Genomic DNA, 25308 nt, shown 5'->3' with positions numbered 1-25308 from the left:
AAGAGATAAAACCCCTCCGACAGATTTTAGAAGGAGCAGTCTTTTCTTGAAACTTCAGGGAGGATCAGAGTCACAAACACCAGAGCTGAAGAAAATGTTATCCTTGATCCTGCTGAGCTTGGCTCTCTCTGCTGGGGTTCGAACCTCAGTTTCCTTTGGTAAGTCACAGTGGAGATATTCTCACTGATGCCTGTTTCAAAAGCTGAGCTATATCAACCTTTTGAGTGACCAGGAAGAGCCAAGTGGTAATGAGTGCTACTTGAGAGGACACTGCATTTGGATTAAGAGCAGAAGCTGAAAACTTACTGATGTTGTTTGAGCTGTAGTGTTTTTGACACCAGTAGAGAAGGTATTCTTTCAATTGCAAAGTACAGACAGCCTTGAATTGCTCTAACACTTGAGGACTATGAGGCCAAGAAATCTGTATTTGTCTGATCATCTATCCATTCCTTCAGATCCATTTACCGTAGCTGAACAGCAGAGAATGCAAAGTCTGTACTTTCAGTGAGTGTCTTACAACTGATTTGATGGTTCAGTTGGTATCACCCTCACCTTCAAGTGCTACTCCCCCCCCCCCCCCCCACCGATGCTTGCTTTTGAAACCTAGTTGACCCTTTGTTGCAATAACTATGGCAGTGGGAAGGGTGGGTGTTACACTGTCAGCCTGCTGCTAGTTGGGTGTGAAATTCCACCATGGGTTAATGTCATAGTCGCCAGCAGACTCCTGACCAAGGTTTACTCCTGAACCAACATTGTCAGAGAGAGGAACTGCATCTCATTGTGGTTGCTGGGATCTTGCTCTGCACAATTGATTATGAAGCTATTTAGAACATGCTGAAAGGTGTTATTTTAAAATAAGTCCCATGCTCTTGCCCCAATTACGTTTATCCTCTTCCAGAAGTTTCCTGTCCTTTGAGTTTGAGACATTCTCCCTGAATTAACGAGTTGTTTTTGACATTTATCGAATGTATGATTGACCTCCATTAGAGTTATATATTGTCATTTACCCTGTGTGTATTATTTAATCATCTGGCAATTTCACCATCCTTTCTGGGAACTTTCAATTTCCTTCATCTTTGTTTACAGCTTGACTAACCTCTGGGATTTGGCTTGTTTAATTTTTCACTCCCCCCTTTAATCAATTCTGCTTTATTACTGAAAGAGTCACTGGACCTGAAATATTAACTCTGATTTCTCTCTACCGATGCTGCCAGACCTGTTGAGCTTTTCCAGCAAGCTCTGTTTTATTACTGTCCTCGTGAACATGTTCAGTTAAAAATGTCATTACATTAAGCTCTCTCAAGTTTGTTAACAGCTGTCTGGCAATCCTTTGTCATATAACAGTATGGCACAATGAGATGCTCCATTTTCTAAATAAAAACAAAAGAGGTGCTGGAAATGCTGAATGGGTCAGACAGTATCTATGAAGAGAAACAGTGTTAGTGTTTCAGGTCGGTGAATGTTCATCAGAACAGCCTCCCGATGAAAGGATCTCAATCTGAAATGTGAACCTGGTTTCTCTGCACATATGCTGCCTGACATTGTGAGATTATCCAGCATTTTTTGTTTAACATAGGAACAGGAGTAAGCCAATCACCTGCTCCGTCATTTCATATGATTAGAGACAAAAGAGAAACTGCAGATGCTGGAATCCAGAGTAGACAGGCAGGAGGCTGGAAGAACACAGCTGAAACGTCGACTTCTGTACCTCCTGATGCTACCTGGTCGGCTGTGTTCCTCCAGCCTCCTGCCTGTCTGTTTCATATGATTACGGCTGATGAAACACTTCAACACCTTTTACCCAAGCTTTCCTCATTACACTTTAACCAATGGTCATCAGAAATCTATCAATCTTTCCATTGAATATACTCCACAGCCGCCTGTCTTAGAGAATTTCAAAGGGCCACGGTCCTCCGAGTAAGCAATTTCTCACTTATATCAGGCCTATGTCTTAGGCCTTTCTTTTTAAATTGTGCCTCTGGTTCCCTACTCACTTCAAATGTTTTATAGATTTCAATCAGATCACCTAACCCTCTTCACAAATCTAGAGAATGACAGGGCCAATCTCTCATCATAGGGCAGTCCCAGCATCCTGAGATTTTTTTATTCCGGATTCCCAGCATTTTGCTTTTGAGCCTTCAATTGTGAATAATTGCCGAAAATGGGTGTCGGGCATGAGATGGTAAATGATTAGATTACTTATAGTGTGGAAACAGGCCCTTCGGCCCAACAAGTCCACCCCAACCAGACCCATTCCCCTACATTTACCCCTGCACCTAACACTACTGGCAATTTAGCATGGCCAATTCAACTAACCTGCATGTTTTTGGACTGTGGGAGGAAACCGGAGCACACGCAGACACGGGGAGAATGTGCAAACTCCACACAGTCAGTAACCTGAGGCGGGAATTGAACCCAGGTCTCTGGCACTGTGAGGCAGCAGTGCTAACCACTGAGCCACCGTGCCGCCCACATATGATCCCACTTTAAGTAAATGTTCAAGGTGCTCAAGTCAATCTTGCATACTAGATATCAGCTTGGCTTTACAGCAGCAATCTTTCATCTCTGAGTTGAGCTTCAGGTAAAATAGTGAAGTTGCCTTAGTCTAACCGGACCATGGGACTGCTCTCTCATGAGAGATAATTAAAAATCACACAACACCAAGTTACAGTCCAACAGGTTTACAGCATTTGGAAGCACTAGCTTTTGAAGCGCTGCTCCTTCATCAGGTGGTTGTGGAGGCTAAGATCATGCTCACAGAATTTATAGCCAAAGGTGTCCAACGTCATGGAGATGTGATACAGTAAACAATCTCAGATTAAAACTTTCATCTTTTATAATGGGATATGCTGGTTTCTGTTCTTTGATATATAAATCTCAGAACTTCTTTTAACTTACATTCCCAAGATAGCTTGGCTTTTAAGATTAGATTAGATTAGATTAGATTAGATTAGATTACTTACAGTGTGGAAACAGGCCCTTCGGCCCAACAAGTCCACACCGCCCCGCTGAAGCGCAACCCACCCATACCCCTATGGGCGGCACGGTGGTTAGCACTGCTGCCTCACAGCGCCGGAGACCCGGGTTCAGTTCCCGCCTCAGGCGACTAACTGTGTGGAGTTTGCACATTCTCCCCGTGTCTGCGTGGGTTTCCTCCGGGTGCTCCGGTTTCCTCCCACAGTCCAAAGATGTGCAGGTCAGGTGAATTGGCCATGCTAAATTGCCAGTAGTGTTAGGTAAGGGGTAGATGTAGATGTAGGTGTAGGTGTAGGTGTAGGGGTATGGGTGGGTTACGCTTCGGCGGGGCGGTGTGGACTTGTTGGGCCGAAGGGCCTGTTTCCACACTGTAAGTAATCTAATCTAATCTACATCTAGATCTACATCTACCCCTTACCTAACACTATGGGCAATTTAGCATGGCCAATTCACCTGGCCTGCACATCTTTGGACCATTTTTAAACAATTGGTGTGAAGTCTGTCTGTGTCCAAATGCTCTGTCAGACTGACAAACCCTCTGTATGGTTTTACAGAGTCTTACATAGGTTCATGTAGTTTTTGAGCAAAATAAAACATAATTCTGCAAAAACAAATTCACCCCATAAGCTTATATGTGTGCACATGTAGGAGTGACAGATTGAGTGTGCATGTGAATGTGTGCGTGTGGGTGTGAGTTCACGTGATAGAGTGTGTGTGTGTGTATATATGTGTGCATATAAGCTTGGTTAAAGTGTGCGTGTGTCTAAGTGTGATGGGGTATGTGTGAGAGGGTGCATGGATTGGTGTGAGTGCAAGGGGTGTATGTGTGCGTATGAGAAAGAGAGCTTGTGTGTGAGGGAGGGTGTGTGAGTATGTAGGAGAGTGTGTGTCTCTCTCTCTGGCTACGTGGAATGCATTTTGAAACCCATTGTACAGGGGACCCCCAGCTTCTGTCACGACACTACATATTTCTTACATTCGACACCTCCATCTCATTAGAGAGAGAGAGATGACTGGGGCGGTGGTTTAATCTGAGAGTTACCATGCCTTAGGCTCAGGGAGGGGTTGAGAAGGAGAGTCCTGTTGGTGTCACTCTGCATTCCAAACCAGCCATATAGTCAATTGAGCTTACTTAGCCCCTGCTCAGTGCTGTAGGTAATGACAATTCAGTGTAAATCTCAGGGAATGTCAAACTGGCAAAAGTGCTGCTAATTTGCATTGTATATGAAACTAATTTGAACAAAAAGACATAAATGATCTATAGCTTGAAGATCAAGTTCTCTCTTGACGAACACTTACCCTCAACCTATAGAAAGCAAAATAGTTTAACTGCTTGATCATCTTGTTATTGTTTGTCAAATTGACACAATGGCTCAGTGTTTAGTGCAGCTGCCTCACAGCTCCAGGGACCTGGGATCCATTTGATCCTTGGGCAGCTAACTGTGCAGAGTTTGCACATTCTCCCTCTGTCCGTGTGGGTTTCTTTTGAGTACTCTGGTTTCCTCACACAGTCCAGAGATGTACAGGTTAGTTGGATTGGCCCAGGGAAATGGTGTGTCTGGGTGGGACACTGTTTGGAGGGTTTGTGTGGACCTGTTGGGCTGAATGGCCTATTCCCACACTGTAGGGATTTTATCAATCAGTTGCTTAACTTGCCTGTTTGAAAATATTAAATATTGAAGGGTCACTGAATTCAAAACATGAACTTTATTGTTCTCTCTGCTGCTAGACCTGCTGAGTTTCTCCAGCACTTTCAATTTGTGTTCAAGGTATTACTTTGTCTCTGAGACACACAGGAGCGATTAGAAGCAATGAAAAGTGCTGTATAAAATGCATGTTTTTCTTTCATAAATGTCAGTGTTGTACCTTCCATCTGAATCTAATCTGGTGGCACACATAGAGCAGAGTGAGTCCTGTTAGATCTCGGTGTAGATGTGTTCAGGAATAAATCAAAGACAATTCTATTTGCATGATTCAAACAGTGTTCGCATGTTCCGCAAAACCATCTTCTTTGCTTAAGGGAGCTGTTCCACCAGTGGTATTGTTTGTGATGGTACTGGAGCTTCCTGTTCCTGTCTAATCCTTTGCACTCTCCCTGGGCATTCGGTGTCGTTCTCTTCTTGGTCAGTATTCCAGGGTTTCACTCATCTCTCTCTCTCCGCCTCCCACTTCACTTTCTCAAACTGCTGGACTCAAACCTTCCTTTGCCCTGCTTTTTGCTTTTAGATTTCTAATCCTCCCCTGTTCTTTTCTCCATCTCTTGTCTCCTACGGTCGTGGGCAGAAGATTTTACTGACGTTCGGCTGGTGAGTAACTGACTATTTAGAATTCTCAGTACAAATGGATGACACATTGCCATGTGAATGGTAATGGTCTAAAAATCAATCGCTTGTTGGGAATTGATTAACTCTGTGGGTTAATTTAGTTAAAGCAGCAAAGCACATGATAAGATATGAAGCAAACTTTATAGTGAATCAAACGATTTCTATATGAGTGGCTTGGACCCTCATTGCAACCATCAGGCAGAGTTGCCATCTTGTGTACACACAGCATATGGAGTCCCGAAAGATGAAGGGTGCTCCAGTTTCCCCCCACAGTCCAAAGATGTGCAGGTTAGGTGAATTGGCCATGCTAAATTGCCCCATTGTGTTTAGGGATGTATGGGCTAGGTGCATTAGTCAGGGGAAATCTAGAGTAATAGGATAGGGGAATGAGTCATGGTGGGTTACTCTTCGAAGGGTCCATGTGGACTTGTTGGACCAAATGGCCTGTTCCCACACTGTAGGGATTCTATGATTCTAAAGACAAGGCACGCGTACAAAAGCCCATTTTGGTAAGTCAAATTCTTAAGTGCAGTTGGAAAGGGGTAGACTCTACAATGGCAATGAAATTATGTGTCAATGGAGTGCTGTGGAATGATGTTAGTCTTTCCCATTGGCAGTGGTGGATCCTTGCTCTGCCTACATCAGCTTGAATGAGCCTTGGCGCAACACAGAGCACCACATTAACACCTCGCATGGGACGCCCATGTGCGACAATAACATGGATGGAGAGTGGTACCGCTTCATTGGGATGGCAGGCGATGCCATGCCTACCTTCTGCATCCAGGAGAACCTGTGTGGTACTCACGCGCCCATCTGGCTGAATGGCAGTCATCCCATGCCATCCGACGGCATCGTCTCGATACAGGCATGTGCCAGTTTCAATGACAACTGTTGCCTGTGGAGCACCATGGTGGATGTGAAGGCTTGCCTGAAGGGTTACTACGTCTATCGGCTGCCCAAGCCTAGCGTCTGTTTCCATGTCTACTGCGGACGTAAGTACTCAATGCTTCTGGGTCTTTTACTTTCTCTTCTGCTTGCCAAGGTAATGCCAATCCTGCCAATCAAACCCCTGCCTGAATTTTGCCACCAGCAGGTACATCAAACAGCTCCGACTGCAACAATCCCCACACTGGGGCACTTTCCTCAGTTAATTGGCAGCTTTAGTGCCAATTAATACCAAATTTGAACAATGACAGATGCATTCCAAATCCATTTTAAATTTTTTACTCTTTTGTGACATTGGTGGAGTGCCCGCATTCATTGCTTGACCCGAAATGTCCTTGGACTGAGAGACTTGTGAGGGTCCCTGCAGCAGGAGGTTAACAGTCAATCACATCACCATGGGTCTGGAGTCACATGTAGCCCAGACAGGGTAAGGATAGCAGATTTCCTTCCATAAAGGACATTAGTGAACAGATAGCTTTTTTACAGCAATTGATCGAAGTTTCATGGTTAACATAATTGAAACTAGGTTTATATTCCAGATTGATAAATTAAATTTAAATTTCTCTGGTTACTATCTTGAGGATTTGAACCCAAGAGCATTGGTCTGGGTCTTGAGATTACTGGACCAATGACATTACCAAAACACCGCTGTCTTTTATTGGAAACTTGTTCATTCGGTCAGTGTGAGTTATATCTCAGCTTTAATGCTGGTCTCTGTCAATGCGCCAGTCCCTCCTTCAATAGACCAATAATTCCGGTATATTCCTAATTAATCTTTTCAGAGATGTTATTACACACCTCTAGATGTGACGGGATTTCATCCTGGGTTTTCCTGGTCCAGAGTTGGGACAATATTACTGAATGTCCATTAAATCACTGGCCAAATTTAAAGTAAGAAATAGAATTCACCTGTGCCTCACCTCTCCAGGGCATTTGGTCTGGATGTTTAGTAGCTATCTTTTCTAGCATGTTCCCATGCTGTTCATAACACAATTTCATAACATCCCTTGTGCTTTTTTTTTTAATTTGTAGCCGACTCAGTCCTTTATTCTCAGCTCCCTCTCTGTTCCATGCATTTATCTTCCCTGTTCCAAATGTTAGAACACAAAACAGTACAGGAACAGGCCATTCGGCCCACCATGTCTATGCTGACCATGATGCCATTCTAAACTAATCCCATCTCCATATGGTCCATATCCCTCTATTCCCTGCCTGTTCAATGGCTGTCTAAGTGCCACTTAAACATTGCAACTGTATCTGCTTCTATCACCTTCCCTGGCAACATGTTCCAGGCGCCTACCATCTTCTGAGTAAAAAACATACCTCACACATCTCCCTTAAACTTTCTCCCTCTCACCTTAAACCTTTAGTATTTGGCATTTCCACCCTGGGAACAAGATTCTGACTACCCACTCTATACATGTTTCTCATAATTTTATACACTTCTATCAGGTCGCCCCTCAGCCTCCCTCACTAAGAAGACAATCTAAATTCATCCAACCTCTCCTCATAGCTAATACACTCCAATCCAGGCCACATCCTGGTCAACCTCTTCTGCACCCTCTCCACTGCCCCCACATCCTTCCTATAATGTGGTGACCAGAACTGCACATAATATTCCAAATGTGGCCTAACTAATGTTTTATACAGCTACAACATGACTTGCCAACTCTCATACTCAGTGCCAAGATCAATGAAGGCGAGCATGCCGTACACCTTCTTTACCACCTTCTCCACTTGTGTTGCTGTTTTCAGGGAGCTATGGACTTGCACCTCAAGATTCCTCTGTATATCAATGCTCCGAGCAAGCGTGCTTTTTCTGCTTACTTTGCTCTTGCATTTGACCTCCTAAAATGCATCAGCTCACTTTTGTTCAGATTAAACTACATGTCATTTCTCAGCCCAACTTTCCATCTGAATGATATCCTGCTGTATCCACTAACAATCTTCCTCACTACCTTCGACTCCACCAATTTTCATGTCATCTGAAAACTTACTAAGCAGATCAGCTACATTTTTATCTAAATTATTTGTATTTATTGCAAACAAAGGTCCCAGTACTGATCCTTGAGGAGCACCACTGGTCACTGACCCCAGGCAGGAAAACACCCCTCCCGAACTACCTCCTGTCTTTTATGACCAAGCCAATGTTGTATCCAACTTAGCAATTCACCATGGATCTCATGTTACTTAATCTTCTGGACCAACCTACCATGAGGGACCTTGTCAAATATTTTGGTAAGGTCTATATATAGACACATCAACTATCCTGCCCTCATCTATCATCTTCATCACTTCCTCAAAAAACCCAATCAAGTTTGTGAGACCAGACCTCTCAAAGCCATGATGACTAACTCTAGTAAAGGTTAGTCAACACCTTCCAGATGCGAGTGAATCCTATCCCTAAGAATAATCTCCAGTGATTTTCCAATCAGTGATGTAAGGGTCACTGTTTTATAATTTCCTGAATTATCTGATTGGCTATTGTCTAGTCCTCTGGAACCTCACCTGTGGTGAAAGAGGACGCAAAGGTCTCTGTCAGGGTCCCAGCAATCTCCCCTGTTGCCTTGTTCAGTATCCTGGGATAGATCCCATCAGGACCTGAGGATTTAGCTGCCTTAATGTTTTTCAAGACGTCCATAACCTCCTCCTTCTTAATATCAACATGTCCCTAGAATATCAATATACCCCTCCTTAATCTTACCATCATCCATGTTCTTTTCCTTGGTGAATAGCAATGTGAATTTTTTTATCTATTACAAGCCTCACTGCAACTTAACCTTTGAACTGCGAAAGTGTTTCTTGAATTTAATTCTGCTATCATTATCACTTTCCTCCCGGATATCTCTCCTTTTGTACAATTAATACTGCACAGAATTTATGGCATGGATACAGAGGCTGGTAGTTGTGAGGTGATAATGCACTGGATCAATAATCCCCAACCAGCAGGATAATGGTTTGGGGGCATGAAATACCGTCAAATGGTGAACTTCAGTAATAATCTGGAATAAAGAGCTGGCATAATAGCAACTGCCAGAGCCCATCTGGTTGACTGATTTCCATTAGTCGTGCACCCTTCCACGGTCTGGCCTATGTGTATCCAGAGCAATGTGGTTAACTCTTAACTATCCTCCAGGCAATTAGGGATCGGCAACAAATCCAAGCAACCCATGTCTCTTGAAAGAGTTTAAGAAAAGGTCACATGTTCCACACAAGACCCCTCATCCTACTTCACGTCCTATTTTAATTAGATTTATGCTTCAGATATATTTATCTTTCCTTCCAGTGAATTCATTCATCATTCTGACACACCCCAAAGGAAATGTACCATATCATTATTTTTACAAATGTTCATTGTATCTATTTCCCGGAAGTGTCACACTTATTTCCTGTACTTACCCTGTCAGGTTTTGTTGACAATAGCCCAAAGTTGTGCTCTAGCAGTAACACCAGGAGGTCTGCTGCTTATTGATTAGAATTTACTGGAAATCTTGCCTGGAGTGAACACCAGCTGCAAGAGTCACACTTGCTTCATGTAACACACTCCCATCACATTTTATTAGTAGGTATTCTGTATTGAGAGTAGCACATCACCTGACAGTCAACATCAGGTCAGATTAGAAAACAATATAATTGCAGAGCACAGAAGGAGGCCATTTGTTCCACTGAGCCTGTGCCAGATCCAGTGCAAGAATTATCCAATTAATCTTATTCCCCTGCTCTTTCTCTGGAGCTCTGCAAATATTTCTTTTTCAAATACATGTACAAATTCGGAGAAAAAAAACATGTTGATGGAGTTTTTTGTCATGCGCTCATCAGGACAGATGCAAGATCATGTTTCCTGAGGAAGGGCTTATGCCCGAAACGTCGATTCTCCTGCTCCTCGGATGCTGCCTGGCCTGCTGTGTTTTTCCAGCACCACATTTTTCAACAATTGCAACATGTAAAAGGCACTGGGTGGGGACATATGTAGGAAGGGTTTAGAGGGATATGGACTAAATGATAGTAATTGGATCTAGATCAGATTGGGATGTCTGGTCGGCACAGATGAGTTGGACCAAAGGGTCTGTTTCCGTGCTACATGACTCTTTGACGCTAATTTTATACTGCATGAGGAAAAGGTGCTGATTGGTTGGCAAGTTGGGTCTGCTTGGTCTTGCCAACCAATTAACTCCCTTTCCTTACAAAATTCTGCTCCCTTTGAAATTTGGCATCATTAAAAATTCATTTGTGGGACTTGGGTGTCACTGGCTGGCCAGCATTGATAGCCCATCCCTATTTGCCCATGAGAAGGTGGTGGTAGGCTGTCTTCTTGAATCGCTGCAGTCCACTTGCTGTGGGTTGACCCACAATGCCATTAGGTAGGGAATTCCAGGATTTTGATCCAACGACCAAGTCAGGATGGTGAATGGCTTGGAGGGGAACTTGCAGGAGGTGGTGTTAGAGTGTCTCTTGCATCTGTCCTGATATTTATCGACCATAACTCTTATTCAGCATGTCTATTTTTTCACCAATGTTCAGTTTCTGTGTTACCAGGTGTCTGCATCCAATCCTCTTTTGAAAGCGCCCCTTGAATCTGTTCCAAGCAGTACATTCCAGATTATAATAGCTACCTACCGCAGGGGGGCTGCTGTGCTTCAGCAGGGTAGCTCACCGTCTCTTACTCAAGGGTAGTTAGGGATGGACAAGAAATGGGATAAAATCCTACAAAAGAGTTTTAAAGATCCAAACTGGTTATGCCAAGTCAACTCTCTTCATTTCCCCCAATCCTTTTGGGAATTATCTTAAAGTTGGATCCTCTGGTTTCCGGCTCACCAACTAGTGGAAACGATCATTTGGTAATAAAGGGAATCGTTTGCATGTAGCAAGAGGCATTTAGATAAGTACATGAATATGAACAGAACATGCTGATTAAGCTTTTTTGTCATGCACTCATCAGGACAGATGCAAGGTCATGTTTCCTGAAGAAGGGCTTATGCATATGGAGGGTTATGGATCAAGGGCAGGCAAAAGGGATCAGTTTCATTTGGCATAATGTTCAGCACAATATTGTGGGCCGAGAACTGTTCTATGTTCTAAGCACTCGGTGGACATGCCACTTGCTGTGTCCCTTGACTGTTTGATTTGATGCCATAAATTTTTAGTTTGTGCACTCGCCAAGCCATGTTCCCACCCTCACTCAATTTAACTGATAGAAGAGCAGCACTTTGCTGGGAATTTCACTGAGCCCAGCCCAGACCCATAGCCGTTCAGCTGATTAATCACTGCCGGCATTGCAAAGTGGGGACATCAGATTGTAAGCCATTGGGTAGCATGGTGGCCGAGTGGTTGGCACTGCTGCCTCACAGTGCCAGGGACCCAGGTTAGATTCCACCTTCAGGTGTGGAGTTTGTGTGGAGTCTGTGTGGAGTTTGCACATTCTTCCCGTGGCTGTATGGGTTACCTCTGAGTGCCTTGGTATCCTCCCACAGTCCAACAATGTGCAGGTTAGGGTGGATAGGCCATGCTAAATTACCCATAGTGTCCCAGGATGTGCAGGCTGGGTGGATCAGCCGTGGGAAACGCAAGGTTATAGGGATTGAGTGGGATGCTCTTGAGAAGGTCAGTGTGACTCGATGGGCTGAATGGCCTGCTTCCACACTGTAGGGATTCTATGAAAACGAAAGGCATGTGCACAGCCCCAATTCCAACATCACTTCATAAACCGTCAGTTCTGCTGTTATTCTTTAGATTTCCGTGCCTCTGTTCACAATAGGATGGTCTGTTGGTCATATTGGAACTCTCTCGTGCTGTGAGGTTGCCACCTCCCACTAACCAGGAATTTTGTCATTCACAGATTTCTATGACATTTGTGATATCGCGGATTGTGAGGGGCACTGTGTTGGTGAAGGCGAATGCCAATGTCCTGCTGGTACCGTCCTGGGCCCAGATGCCCAGACATGCCTGGGTAAGGAATTCCAAAGGACTGTTCTCAGGGGAGGCAAATGGGAGAGTGTGGATCCATTGGTGTAAGCTGAAAAACAGCGAGAATTAAATGTTCTTCCATCCAGGTTGAATTTATTGAAGGGTGGGTTAATAATTCTTTTGTTGTGATGTGTTTGAAACCATCAGCCTGGGAGCTGCTATTCAGGGAGAGAGAGAGAGAGATGTGAATTTCTAGATGTGACAATGTTGAGTTTACAACACCACGTGAAACTCACAGCACTGAACCAGGCCATTCAGCCCGACCTCCTATGCAGAATGCTCCTTCCAAACTATCTCCCATTGAGCTTCATCTACAAGTGCATCTCTCTTCTCATGCTACTCTGGCTCCCCCTTAACTAGAACCTGCACTGGCCAATAGCGCAATGCTGTTTGTGGGATCCTACTGTGCACAGACTGCTCAATTTCTTACATTGCAAAAATGCTTCAGCAACTGCACCGTCCTGAGGGGCATTAGGAACTTGGGAATAAAGTCTAATTAAATGCAAATCTTGCTTTCATAATATGCATCAAATGTGCAGATATCATCGTCATTTAAAATAATTTTAATTCATTTCTTTGGAAGGATGAGCTAGATGCACCAAATGGACTGCCTCAGCACCACCAAACCAACTTTGGAAATTGTAATTCCAGACAATAGGAATTTATAAGCTAAGTGTATATGTGGATTTATCAATGCCGAGGAACGGCTTAAATTTCATTTAAGAGCATTAAACATGGTAACATCTGTACATTAATATGTATGGTGAGAAATGAACCTACTTTTGTATAGTGCCTGTCACAACCACAGGGCACCCCAAAGCACTCTGCAATGAAATACTTTTGAAGGGTAGTCATAGTTGTAGGAAACATGGCAGCCAAAGTGTGCACAGGAAGCTCCCACAAAGTGCAATGCCACAGTGGCCCAATAATCTGCCATCAGCCATGCTGGTTAAGGGATAACTACTGCCCAGGGACGCTACGCAAGTCCTCCTGTACTTTTTTGAACAATTACCCAAAAGGACAGATGGCACCTCAGGTTAGTGTCTCATCTAAAAAGTTCCACTTCTCACAGTGCAGCACTCCCTCAGTAAGCCACTGGGGGCCATCAGCTTTGATGTTTGTTCCTTAAGCCTCTGGGGTGGGAGTTTAACTCAGAACCTCATGACTTACAGCTAAGTCATGAGCCATAAGCTTGTGTCATTAATTAATATGGGCAGGCATTATTCAGTTTTGGCATTATTCTTTTGAGTATGTGAAGTTGATTTTATTTAATTATTATAAAGAATCGAATACTGTACAGACAAACTGACGGAGTGAACTGATTGCACCTGGAGGAAGTGATGGAGGCTGGTACAGTTACAACATTGAAAAAGCATCTGGATTGGTATATGACGAGGAAGGTTTAGAGGGATATAGGCCAAGTGCTGGCAAATGGGACTAGACTGGGTTGGGATATCTGGTTAGCACGGATGGGTTGGACCAAAGGGTCAGTTTCTGTGCTGTACCTCTCTTTGACTCTATGAGTATCTAGGGAAATTTGAGATGGGCAAGTTCAGATACTCAATATTCTAATCGAAGTCAATCAACTGCAATGTGCGAACATCTTTGACTTCATCTCCAACTTTTCAAAGGGTGCAGCTTAGAGCTCAGCAACCTTACAGAAACTGTGAGGATGTTTCTTCTTTTGGGGAACACAGAACTAGATGGCACAGTTTCAAAAAAAAGGGATCATCCATTTAAGACAGAGATGAGGAGGAATTTCTTCTCCCAGAGCAGTCTTTAGTGATTTAAATTCTCTGCCCCATTGGGGAGTGGAAGCTAGGTCATTGGCTATATTCAAGGCAGGACTGGATAGACTTCTGATTGGAATGGGTCAAGGGTTACGGGTGACAGGGAGGAAAATGGCATGCATGGAATAATCAGATTGGCCGTGGGGTAGTGTGAAGGTCAGTGGTGCTTACCGTGCCACTCCTTACCTCAATGCCAAATTCTCCCCACACCCTTAAAGTCTATAAAGTCTAGCAATTTATCTTTCTCTTTTTTAAAAAATATGTTCAGTTACTTGGCCTCCACATCCTGTTGTGGGAGAGAGTTGCACAGCTTCACTACCCTTTCAGTGAAGAAAGTTTTCCTCATCTCAGTCCAAAATGGACCACCCTGTATCGTTTCAGCATTTTTTAGAAGACAGACCTGAGGTTCATTAGATTTTTTTTTAGATTACTTACAGTGTGGAAACAGGCCCTTCGGCCCATCTTTGACTTCATCTCCAACTCCACACCGACCCGCAACCCACCCATTCCTGTACATTTACCCCTTTTACCTAACACTACGGGCAATTTAGCATGGCCAATTCACCTGACATGCACATCTTTGGACTATGGGAGGAAACCGGAGCACCCGGAGGAAACCCATGCAGACACGGGGAGAATGTGCAAACTCTACACAGTCAGTCGCCTGAGTCGGGAATTGAACCCAGATCTCTAGTGCTGTGAGGCAGCAGTGCTAACCACTGTGCCACTGTGCCGCCCACTAAGTGCTCCTATCTCCATAGTAATACGCGTGATACTCCTACCAACTGTAAATAGTTCCAGTTAATACACATTTGGAGTGCAGGTTCATAGTTCCTTGCAAGTAGAGCCACAGGTAAATAGAATAGGGAAGAAGGTGTTTGGTATGCTAGTCGTTATTAGTCAGAGCTGAGCCAGAGCATTGAGTATAGGAGTTGGGAAGTCAAGTTGCGTCTGTACAGGACATTGGTTAGGTCACTTTGGAATATTGCGTGCAATTCTGGTCTTCCTCCTATGGGAAGAATGCTGTGAAACAATGTTGCCAGGATTGGAGAGTTTGAGCTATAGGGAGAGGCTGAATAGGCTGGGGCTGTTTTCCCTGGAGCGTCAGAGGCTCAGGGGTGACCTTACACATGTTTATAAAATCATGAAGGACACGGATTGAGTAAATAAACAAGGTCTTTTCCCTGGATAGGGGAGTCCAGAACTAGAGAGCATAGGTTTAAGGTGAGAATGGAAAGATTTAAAAGGAACCTAAGGGGCAACTTTTATCTCACAGTGCATGTATGGAATGAGCTGCCAGAGGAAGTAGTGGAGGCTGGTACAATTGCAACATTTAAAAGGCATCTGGATGGGTATATGAATAGGAAGGGCTTAGAGGGATATGGGCCAAGTGTTGGCAAATGGGACTAGGTTATGGTAGGACATCTGGTCGGTATGGATGAGTTGGACGGAGGTGTCTGTTTCCATGCTGTACATCTCAATGACTCTATGACTTTAGTTTCACATCAGTGCAACAAGGCTCTTCTTGTTCGACTAGAAACGTGTCTCTCCTCATCCATCCCAGACCACTTTGACCTTGATGGTACCCACACACAAAGATATTTAGTACAAATTATACTGCAAAGGTTTTTGACTGAGATGAGGAAAACTTTCTTCACTGAAAGGGTAGTGAAGCTGTGCAACTCTCTCCCACAACAGGATGTGGAGGCCAAGTAACTGAACATATTTTAAAAAAAGAGATAGATAAATTGCTAGACTTTATAGAGTTTAAGGGTGTGGGGAGAATTTGGCATTGAGGTAAGGAGTGGCACAGTGGCTCAGTGGTTAGCACCGCTACCTCACAGCGCCAGGGACCTGAGTTTGATTCCAGCCTCGGGTGACTGTCTGTGTGGAGTTTGCACATTCGCCCCGTGTCTGCGTGGGTTTCCTCTGGGTGCTCTGATTTCCTCCCACAATCCAAAAATGTGCAGGTCAGGTGAGTCGGCCGTGCCCTAAGTGTTCAGAGGATTGCAGGGATAGTGTGGGGGTGTCTCCGGATGGGATGTGCTTGAGAGGGTTGGTGTGGACTTGATGGGCTAAATGGCCTGCTTCCACACTGTAGGGGTTCTATGAAATAGAGAATCAGCTATGATTATATTGAACAGCAGAGCAGGCTTGAAGGGCTGAAGGGCCTACTCCTGGTCCTCGTGCCTACATTGCTTTACTCTGGAGGGGCAATTCTCACTCTGCACACTCAACCAAGTATTAAGCCTCTCAGTCCTTATGCAACAAATTTGCTTGGATGTTCAATGATTGATCGAAACATTATGAAGTTGTGTATCTGTAGTGTGTAACCATTATTTCCCCTCTGGCTTCTCACCTTCACAGATGTCAATGAATGTGAGGTCAATAATGGTGGCTGCAGTGAGACCTGCATCAATCTGCAGGGCTCCTTCCGTTGTGAGTGTGGGATCGGAAGGTCTCTGGGCACCAATGCTGCCACCTGCGAAGGTGAGTGAGAACTTCCAGCTTGGAAAACATCTCTGGCGGCAGGAAGCTAGGTTTAACCTGTTCATGTGGAAACTGGGTCTCTGTAGAAATATGAGTCAAGAAGTGTGACGCTGGAAAAGCACAGCCAGTCAGGCAGCACCCAAGGAGCAGGAGAGTCAACGTTTCGAGCATAAGCTCTTCATCAGGAATTGCCTGAAGAGCTTCAGGGCAGAGGAATGCAGTGAGAGAGAGAGACTCACTGAGACCCTTGTGGAGGAAGGAGGAGAACCTCTTCAAGGTGGGCATCCTTGGAAGAGGCTTTGCAGTAAGATTAGGCCAGAAACGTCGACTCTCCCGCTCCTCGGATGCTGCCTGACCTGCTGTGCTTTTCCAGCGCCACACTTTTTGACTCTGATCTCCAGCATCTGCAGTCCTCACTTTTTCCCCTCTGTAGAAATATGTCAGCCTGGAGCAACAATGGGTTCTGCGGCTCTCAGAGGTAGGACTGCTCTTGGTACCATCCATGGTACTTACGCCATGTGGATAGAATTGGACTCTGATTTGTGCCACTTTGCTGTTTGATGTCCTGCCAGAACCTTTCCCATTTATTAATGTCTCAGTGACCCACTGCAAGATTGCATGAGCTTCCAGTCAGTGACTGACTCCTTCATGGACTGTTGTAGATATGAAATGCAACATTGACTGTTTCACAAAATATTTACAGCACATGTGTAGACCATTCAGCCTGTCATATCTATGCTAGCTCTCTGTGAGCTCAGTTAGTCCAGCCTTTCTCCACCCCCCCCAACCCATAGCCTTGCAAACATTTACTCTTCAGATAATGGCCCAATGAAAGCCATAATTGAACCTGCCTCCATTGTCTCCTCAGGTAGCATGCGCTTGATCCTAAGCAATCCCTTGTTAAAAATACAAATTATCATGTGACCTCTGATTTATTTGTCAATCACTTTAAGTCTATTTGCTCCATGGAGAACCTTTTTCCGGAAAAAAGTCTGCCTTCCTTATCTAGATTGGGCCTACATGTGACTCCAGACTCATAGCACTGCATTTAGCTTTTAACTGCCCTCAACCACAATTAGGGATGGGTAATAAATATTGGACTTGTTAGGGGTGGCCACATCCCATAAGCAAATATAATAAAGATCTGTTTCTCAGTCTTTCTGCCAATGGGAATAGTTTTTCCCAATGTACAGAGACCCAGTTTCCACATGGACAGGTTAAACCTAATGTAGGTCTACTCACAACCCTGGCTAAAGAGAACACCCATAACTTGCCTCGTCATCAAACACTCTCATTTGGGGAAACATTCTTGTAAATCATTGCTACCAATTTTCAATGCCAGGGGTTCCACTAATTCCATGCTACAGCGCAATTGTGCTTCAGATGCCACAACTTCTGAGTATTATCATTGAAGATTCACAAATCCTTTAATATGCAGCGCAGTTTAGATGGATATCAGTGTGCTGTGGTCAGTCTGCTTTTTATTGAGACAGAAAGACAGACAAGATGTTGCCATTTCTTTCAGGATGAGGTTCTGGCAAAATGTGAATGCTGTGATACCTGTAGCTCCACGTGTGAGGGAGACCAATTGTGAGAAACAGAGGCAGATTGCTTCCATCCCGTGAAGCTGTATCCTCTCTGTTCTCCTCGACTCACCGGTGTGTTATGTTTGATCTCACAGATATTGAAGGCTGTCACAACAGTAATGGAGGCTGCAGCCACAACTGTGTGCAGGTGGACGGAAGCTATCAGTGCGAGTGCCCACGTGGATTAATGCTGTCAGAGGACAATCACACCTGTCAAGGTAAATCCAGACACTTCCCTTACATCACAGGGCATGTATAACAAGCCATTAGTGAGGTTACATACAATATGGGAATTTATTGAGCATTGCAGGGAAAAGCTATGATAATTCGCTTTGTCTCAGTCCTTTGATTTGATTTTATTATTGTCGCATGTGCCAAGATACAATGAGAAATAGTATATTGTATACTATCCAGGAAAATCATACCTTACATTGCTATATCAGAGTAATAGAATAGAATGCAGAATATTGTGTTACAGCTACTGACAAGGTGCAGAGAAAGATCAATTCTCATGCATGAGAGGTCTATTCATTAAACTGATAACAGTGGGAAACAAGCTGTTCTTGAATCTGAATCAAAAGTTTGTGTTTCCAACCTTTTATATCTTCTGCCCAATGGAAGAGCGTGGAAGAGGGGTCTTTGATGATATTGGCTGCTTTCCCAAGGCAGCAGGAAGTGGAGATGGAGCAAACGGATGGAAGGCTGGGTTTCTTGATGGACTGAGCTGTGTTCACTACTCTTTGTAACTTCTTGAGGTCTTAGGCAGAGCATCTAGATAGGATGCTTTCTATGGTGCATCTAGAAAAGTTGGCAATGAGTCATTGTGGACATGCCATATTTCCTTAGCCTCCTGAGAAAGTAGAGACATTGGTGTGCTTTCTTGACCGTACTGTCAACGTGGATGGACCTGGACAGAATGTTGGTATTACTAACTTCTAAGAACTGGATGCTCTCAACCATCTCCACCTCAGCTCCCTCGACACAGACATTTCTTCACATCCTTTAAGATAACCCCATGATTCTACCCTTTGTTTCTCTCTTGTCATCTCTTTCTGTTGCCAGTGCCAGTGCAGTGCAAGTCTGATTTGATTGAAGTGGCTGTACCCAAGGACTTAGTCGGGGGTTTGGACCTCTACCTCCTGAATGCATCATGTAAAGCACTTTCCAATGGGACTCATGCTAACATCAACTTTAATCTGAAGAGCTGTGGCACAGCCATTGAGGTAACAACACAAACTAAATCCTTTTCAATAGAATGTTCTGGAGTGTTGTTAAGTGTTTTTGAACAGAGAGACCTGGGGATGCAGGTACATAGTTCCTTCACAGGTAGACAGGGTGGTGAAGAAGGTGTCTGGCATGTTTGCCTTCATTGGTTAGATCATTGAGTACAGGAGTTGGAATGTCATGTTACAGCTGTGTGAGACATTAGTAAGGTCACATTTGGAACACTGTGTACAATTCTGGTCACCCTGCTATAGGAAGGTTGCTATTAAACCAGAAAGGGTGCAGAAAAGATCTACAAGGATGTTACTGAGCCTGGAAGGTTTGGGTTATAAAGAGGGGCTGTGTAAGCTGGGACATTTTTTTCTCTAGAGCATAGGAAGCTGTGGGGTGACCTTATAGAGCTTTATAAAATCATGAGGGGCATGGATAGGGTGAATAACCAAGATCTTTTCCCCAGAATAGGGGAGGTCAAAACTAGAGGGCATAGGTTTAAGGTGAGAGGGGAAAGATTTAAAAGGGACCTGAGGGGCAACTTTTTCACACAGAGGGTGGTGCGTATATGGAACAAGCTGGGTACAATTACAACATTTAAAAGACATTCGGACAGATACGTGGATAGGAAACATTTAGAGGGATGTGAGCCAAGCACAGGCAAATGGGACTAGTTCAGTTTAGGAAATCTGGTCAGCATGGACGAATTGGGCTGAAGGGCCTGTTTTCATGCTGTCTGATTCCATGGCCTTCTGCATCTATGTTGAGGTTGAGCCTTTCCTGGGGTTATAAATATTTCTCATCAATCTGTGCAGATATGTTATTGCACACATCTGGAGCAGGTGGAACCTGAACCTGTGCCTCCTGGCTCAAAGGTAGGGACACTATAATTACACTGCAAGAGCCCTTGTCTGCTGGAGTTATACACTTACCTGTTCATTCAGCTCAATATTTGAATTGGAATCCATAAATAAACAACATAATCTGTGCTTCCTATCCCAGACTTCAGATGAGCAATGCCACAGGATATCCACTAATTCCATAGCTAAAGAGTGCAACCTGTGTTTGAGATCCCAGGCACCCCATGGGCAATGCCAGAGGAGAACCATTAATTCTATCGTTAAACATTACAACCTGTACTCCACATCCCATACTACCAATATGCAGTGCCAGGGAAGATACACTAATTCCAAGCTCCAACACGATCTGTGCTCTGGACCCAATAGCTATGAGCAATACCTTGGGGGAGCCACAAATCCCTTAATAAGCAGCACAATCTAGGCTCCAGATCATTGACTACCCATAGCAATGCCATAGCAATCCATTAATTTCATTGTCAGGATTCCAATCCATGAGCAATGCCATCGATGATGCAATCTTCTTTAGGGAAATTGTTCGCACTAGAATGGTTGTAAGGTAGGAAAATATTTGGCTGACAAAAGCAGAAATTGCAAACTGACAACATCCGTGGAGACAAAAGCAGAACTAACATTTTGAGTCCAGTGACCCTCTTGCTGCTGAGTTTATCCAACAATTTCTGTTATTGTTTCAAAATTCCAGTCTCGACATTTCTTCCATGTTTGTGAAGTATTTAGCTAATGTTACAGTTTTGAACCTTTTCCTCCAGGTTGTGGGTGACAAGATAATTGCAAGGAACACACTGACTGGTATTCCTAAGCAGACTCCCGGCAGTAATGGGGACTTTATCATCCGAACCAGTAAACTGGTGATCCCCATCACCTGCGAGTTCCCTTGCCAGTACACTGTGTCTGAGGGTTATGTGCCAAACCCTGCAAATTCCCTACTAGAGATCATGGGCAGAAACCATGGGCTCTTCCCTTTTGCTCTGGAGATCTTCAAATCAAAAGCTTTTGACGAGATTTACAAGGAGACGCCTCCAGTTCTGAAACTCCGAGACTCGCTGTACTTTGGGATTGAGCCTGTCATGCATGTGGATGGGCTTGAAACTCTTGTAGAGAATTGCTTTGCTACTCCCTCAGTCAACGCTGATGATATCATGAAGCACTACCTCATCAAGGATGGGTAAGTTGCAGATGGACCCAGAATCGTTTTCAAGAGGATTGATTTCATACGGATACTATACAAAAGCCCAGAAAAAATGGCACACTTTGACAATCAGACATTTTCATCTTGCAGTTATCAGGATTAGGGAATAGGTGAATGTTAGAAAGCATGGACTGAGCAAGAGAGGGGGAGCTTCACTTAAGAGTTTGAGTAGGGTGGAAGTCAATCCTGAGAACATTGGAGATAAGATGAAAGGAGGAAATGAACTCCTGATTTGGAGATTAGATGGGCCCATTACAGGGTAGATTTTAAATGGGATCTTTATGTGGCTCATACATACATTTTATCAGATCTGTGGGGAAATGGTGCATTCCCTTTAGTCAAAACCAAGGGATTCCTTTCCGCAGTGTGACTTGTTACTTTGACAAATCTAAATTGGACAAAATGTGCACCTATTTATTCTGATTCGCTGCATGACTGTGACATATTAATGCAAGCACTGGGCAATCAAAGGAATGCTCTTCTGTTTCTGGATAAAGTGTAGCTCCCACAATCACATTCTCCAACACAAACTCTACAAGCAATTCTATCACCTCTTGGGATGTCGAGTGACCAACTAACCCAGAAACTCTCTGAATTAACCCAACTCCACATTCCCCAAGGGCAGATTCTTCACACCCAGCTAATATCAAATACACTAGTCAGTAAACTATGAATAAAGTGAATGAGACTTTATGAGCCTTTTACCTGAATATAGCAACTCAAACCAACTAGATAGTTTCTTTTGAAAATGTAATGGAGTTTAAATAAGTGCTTTGTTTCTGCTTTCACAGCTGCATCAATGATGATACAGTCAAACAGGAGACATCCATGGATCATCTAGTGAAACATTTCTATGTCCCCGTCTTCAAGTTTGTGGGAAAGGACAATAAGGTGAGAATTTCTTTCACAGGAAGAGTGAACACTTAAGCTGCACCCTGAAAGTTTAAACTGATGGTTGAGAATGAACATCCTTTTTCAACCAGAAAGGTGCAGAACCTCTCGCCTTCACATGGTCACAGGAGAAGACTGTGGAATCTGCTATCGTCTTGTCCTGTTAGCCTTTCGTTACAGGAAGCTACAGGGTTGATCAGTGAGTGCAATCAAGGTATGATTCCAATTAGAACAATTTTGACAGTGACAGAGTTCAGATTGACCATGAGGCTTCTTATGATGGGGATTATGAACTAGATCGTGTCTGTAGGACCTTGTACTCCTAATGCTGAGCCTTGCTTCATGTGAGACTACATGAAACACACAGCCAGAGAAAACAATATAGCCAACTTGGATCAATCCCAAGTATTGATGCAGAATGAGAACACTGATGGTAACAGCATTGTGGCTAATTCTGAGCACTGAAGGTATGCTCTCAAGGCTTTATAGAGAGGTACAGATGAGATTTACTGAGTGGTAACAGGGATAAGGGACCTCAGTCATGTGGAGTGATGGAAGAATTTAACATAATTTTCTTCAGAGCAAAGATGGTGAAGAGAAAACTTGATTGAGGTATTAAAATTCATGAGGAATTATGACAAAATAAAGAAGGAGAATTTGTTCGCAGTGACACAGGGGTTAATAGCCAGTGAAAACAGATTTAAGGTAAAACAAAACCAGAGAAGAATATGAAAGGAAAAAAAAACTTACACTCTGAGTTGTTCTATAGAGAAGGTACTATCTGAAAGGATGATAGATACTGATCTGGTAATTCTAAAAAATAATAGTGTTAATGTTACTGTCAAGAACAATATCAGAAATTGCTGGAAAAACTCAGCGGGTCAGGCAGCATCTGTGGAGAGAAAGCAGAGTTAATCCCTTCAGTTTAGTGATCCTTCCTCAGAATCTGTTGTCTTTACCTAGTCTGGCCAGAATCTGTTGTCCTTACCTGGTGTGGTTCCAGACCCACAGTAATGTGGTTTACCCTTTGTAAATGGACAAGCAAGCCACTCAGTTCAAGGGCAATTAGGGATGGGAACAAATATTGACCTTACCAGCAATGCCCACATCCCAGAGAAGAGTTTACAGTAAAACAATTAAACAGCAAAGGCATGGAAGTGGGAGTTTATTCAGTTACAGGATGAGGGAGTCTCTGGCTAGGTCAGCACTTATTGCCCATCCCAGAGGACAATTAAGAGTCAACCACATTGCTGTGGGTCTGGAGTCATGTGTAGGCCAGAACAGGTAAGGATGGCAGTTTCCTTCCCTAAAGGACATCACTGAATCAGATGGACTTTTCCAACAATTGACAATGATGGATTCATGGTCATCATTAGTCCCTTAATTCCAGATTTTTTTAAAAATTCAAATTCCACCATCTGCCAAGGTGGGATTCAAACACAGATCCCCAGAACATTAACTGGATCTTGGGATCAATGGTCCAGCAATCGTCCCACTAGGTCATGGGCTCCCCTCTCATCTATTCATCAAGTTTGAACACAGATACAATGAGCTTGCATGTCCTCTTTCTGTCCTGTATAACTGATTCTACAATCACCCAGTCTCACTGATCAACCCTGCCACTGACTGAGCCTTTGTGCGAGGGGGAGTCCTCATGTGTAAAATCTGCTCTGAGGATTGGGTTTAGAATGGAGGCTGCAACTGGCCACTGATGTTTGGTCTCCTCACTCTGTAGAAAGTGTACCTGCACTGCCGAGTCCTGGTGTGTGGGGCCCAGGACACCAAGTCACGCTGCTCCCAGGGATGCCGAAGGAGGATGCGCAGATCCACCGAGCCAGAGGAAAGAGACCACCTCAGGGACCATCTCCTCACTGGAGGTCCAATCGTGATTGACACAGAATAATGGATCTTAGAGCGGCCGCAACATTCTATCTATGCTTTGAAGAGCTTTTTGATTTGTGTATACTTCATAAAAAGCAAAAACGAATCATTGCTTATTTTTTGTAGTGAAACATAGCCAGTTAGTTTTGTAGTATTAATGAAAATTGACTACTTTGTCGTGCATGTAAGACACTGAATGACCAAATACAATAATGTTTAGTATTCTGTTTTGAAAATAATCCCTTAATTTTTGTCACTGTAATTATACCACTTCAATAAAGATGCCCCAATATACTTCAAGTCTTATTTGGATTCAAATCCTTTGAATGAATATGTCCTTCATGCGTCTTTTCTCTCAGACTTGCTGCCTCTTCCACCTAAAACCTTACGACGTAAGAGTAGAAGTTAGAGAGAAGGAGGTTGAGCAGTGACTTAACTGAGACATATAAGATAATCAGAGAGTTAGATTGGGTGGACAGCGAGGGCCTTTTTCCAAGGATGGTGATAGCTAGCACGAGGGGGTATAGCTTTAAATGGAGGGTGATAGATGTAGGGCAGACGTCAGAGGTAGCTTCTTTACTCATCGACTAGTAGGGGCATGGAACACACTGCCTGCAATAGTTGTAGACCCACCAACTTTACGGGCATTTAAATGGTCATTGGATCAACATATGGACGAGAATAGAATAGTATAGGTTAGATGGGCTTCAGATTGGTTTCACAGGGCGGCACAACATCGAGGGCTGAAGGGCCTGTACTATGCTGTAATGTTCTATATTCTATGTTCTAAGTTGATTTTTCAGCTCATCAAGTCTGCTATATCACCCAATGAGATTGTAGGCATTCTGATAATCCTTAACTTCACTTCTTTGCCTTTTCCCCTATTACCCTTGACCCCACAGTCTTTAAATAATATTCAGCTCCTCTATTCTTCCTGCCAAAGTGCATAACCTAATATTTTCCCACATTATATTCCATTTGCTGACTCACTTAACCTGTCTATTTCCTTATATAACATAATTTTCACTTGCCTTAAATCTATTTTTGTGTCATCTGTAAACTTTTTGACAGTACATTCACTTCCCTCACCCAAGTTATCAATACATTTGTGAGTAATCGTGGCCCTAGCAGTGATCCTTATGGCACACCCCGATTTGCCATAATATATCCCCTTTATCC

General features: G+C 43.7%; 1 protein-coding gene across 1 annotated transcript; it reads left to right on the top strand.

Annotated features, from left to right (window-relative positions):
* The first annotated feature begins 21 nt into the window (after positions 1 to 21).
* On the top strand, positions 22 to 24424 carry oit3 (oncoprotein induced transcript 3). The gene is made up of 9 exons (XM_072583517.1): positions 22 to 158; positions 5918 to 6292; positions 12082 to 12192; positions 16367 to 16489; positions 18171 to 18293; positions 19138 to 19298; positions 20918 to 21333; positions 22149 to 22248; positions 23984 to 24424. Exons 1-9 carry the CDS (start codon positions 95 to 97, stop codon positions 24149 to 24151), a joined length of 1641 nt encoding a protein of 546 aa, XP_072439618.1. The 5' UTR covers positions 22 to 94; the 3' UTR covers positions 24152 to 24424.
* The last annotated feature ends 884 nt before the right edge of the window (positions 24425 to 25308 follow it).

Source organism: Chiloscyllium punctatum, chromosome 13 (genome assembly GCF_047496795.1).
Source record: "Chiloscyllium punctatum isolate Juve2018m chromosome 13, sChiPun1.3, whole genome shotgun sequence".
Classification (NCBI taxonomy): Eukaryota; Metazoa; Chordata; class Chondrichthyes; order Orectolobiformes; family Hemiscylliidae; genus Chiloscyllium; species Chiloscyllium punctatum.
Note: the sequence above shows the minus strand (reverse complement) of the source record. Positions and strands in the feature narration are given on the sequence as shown.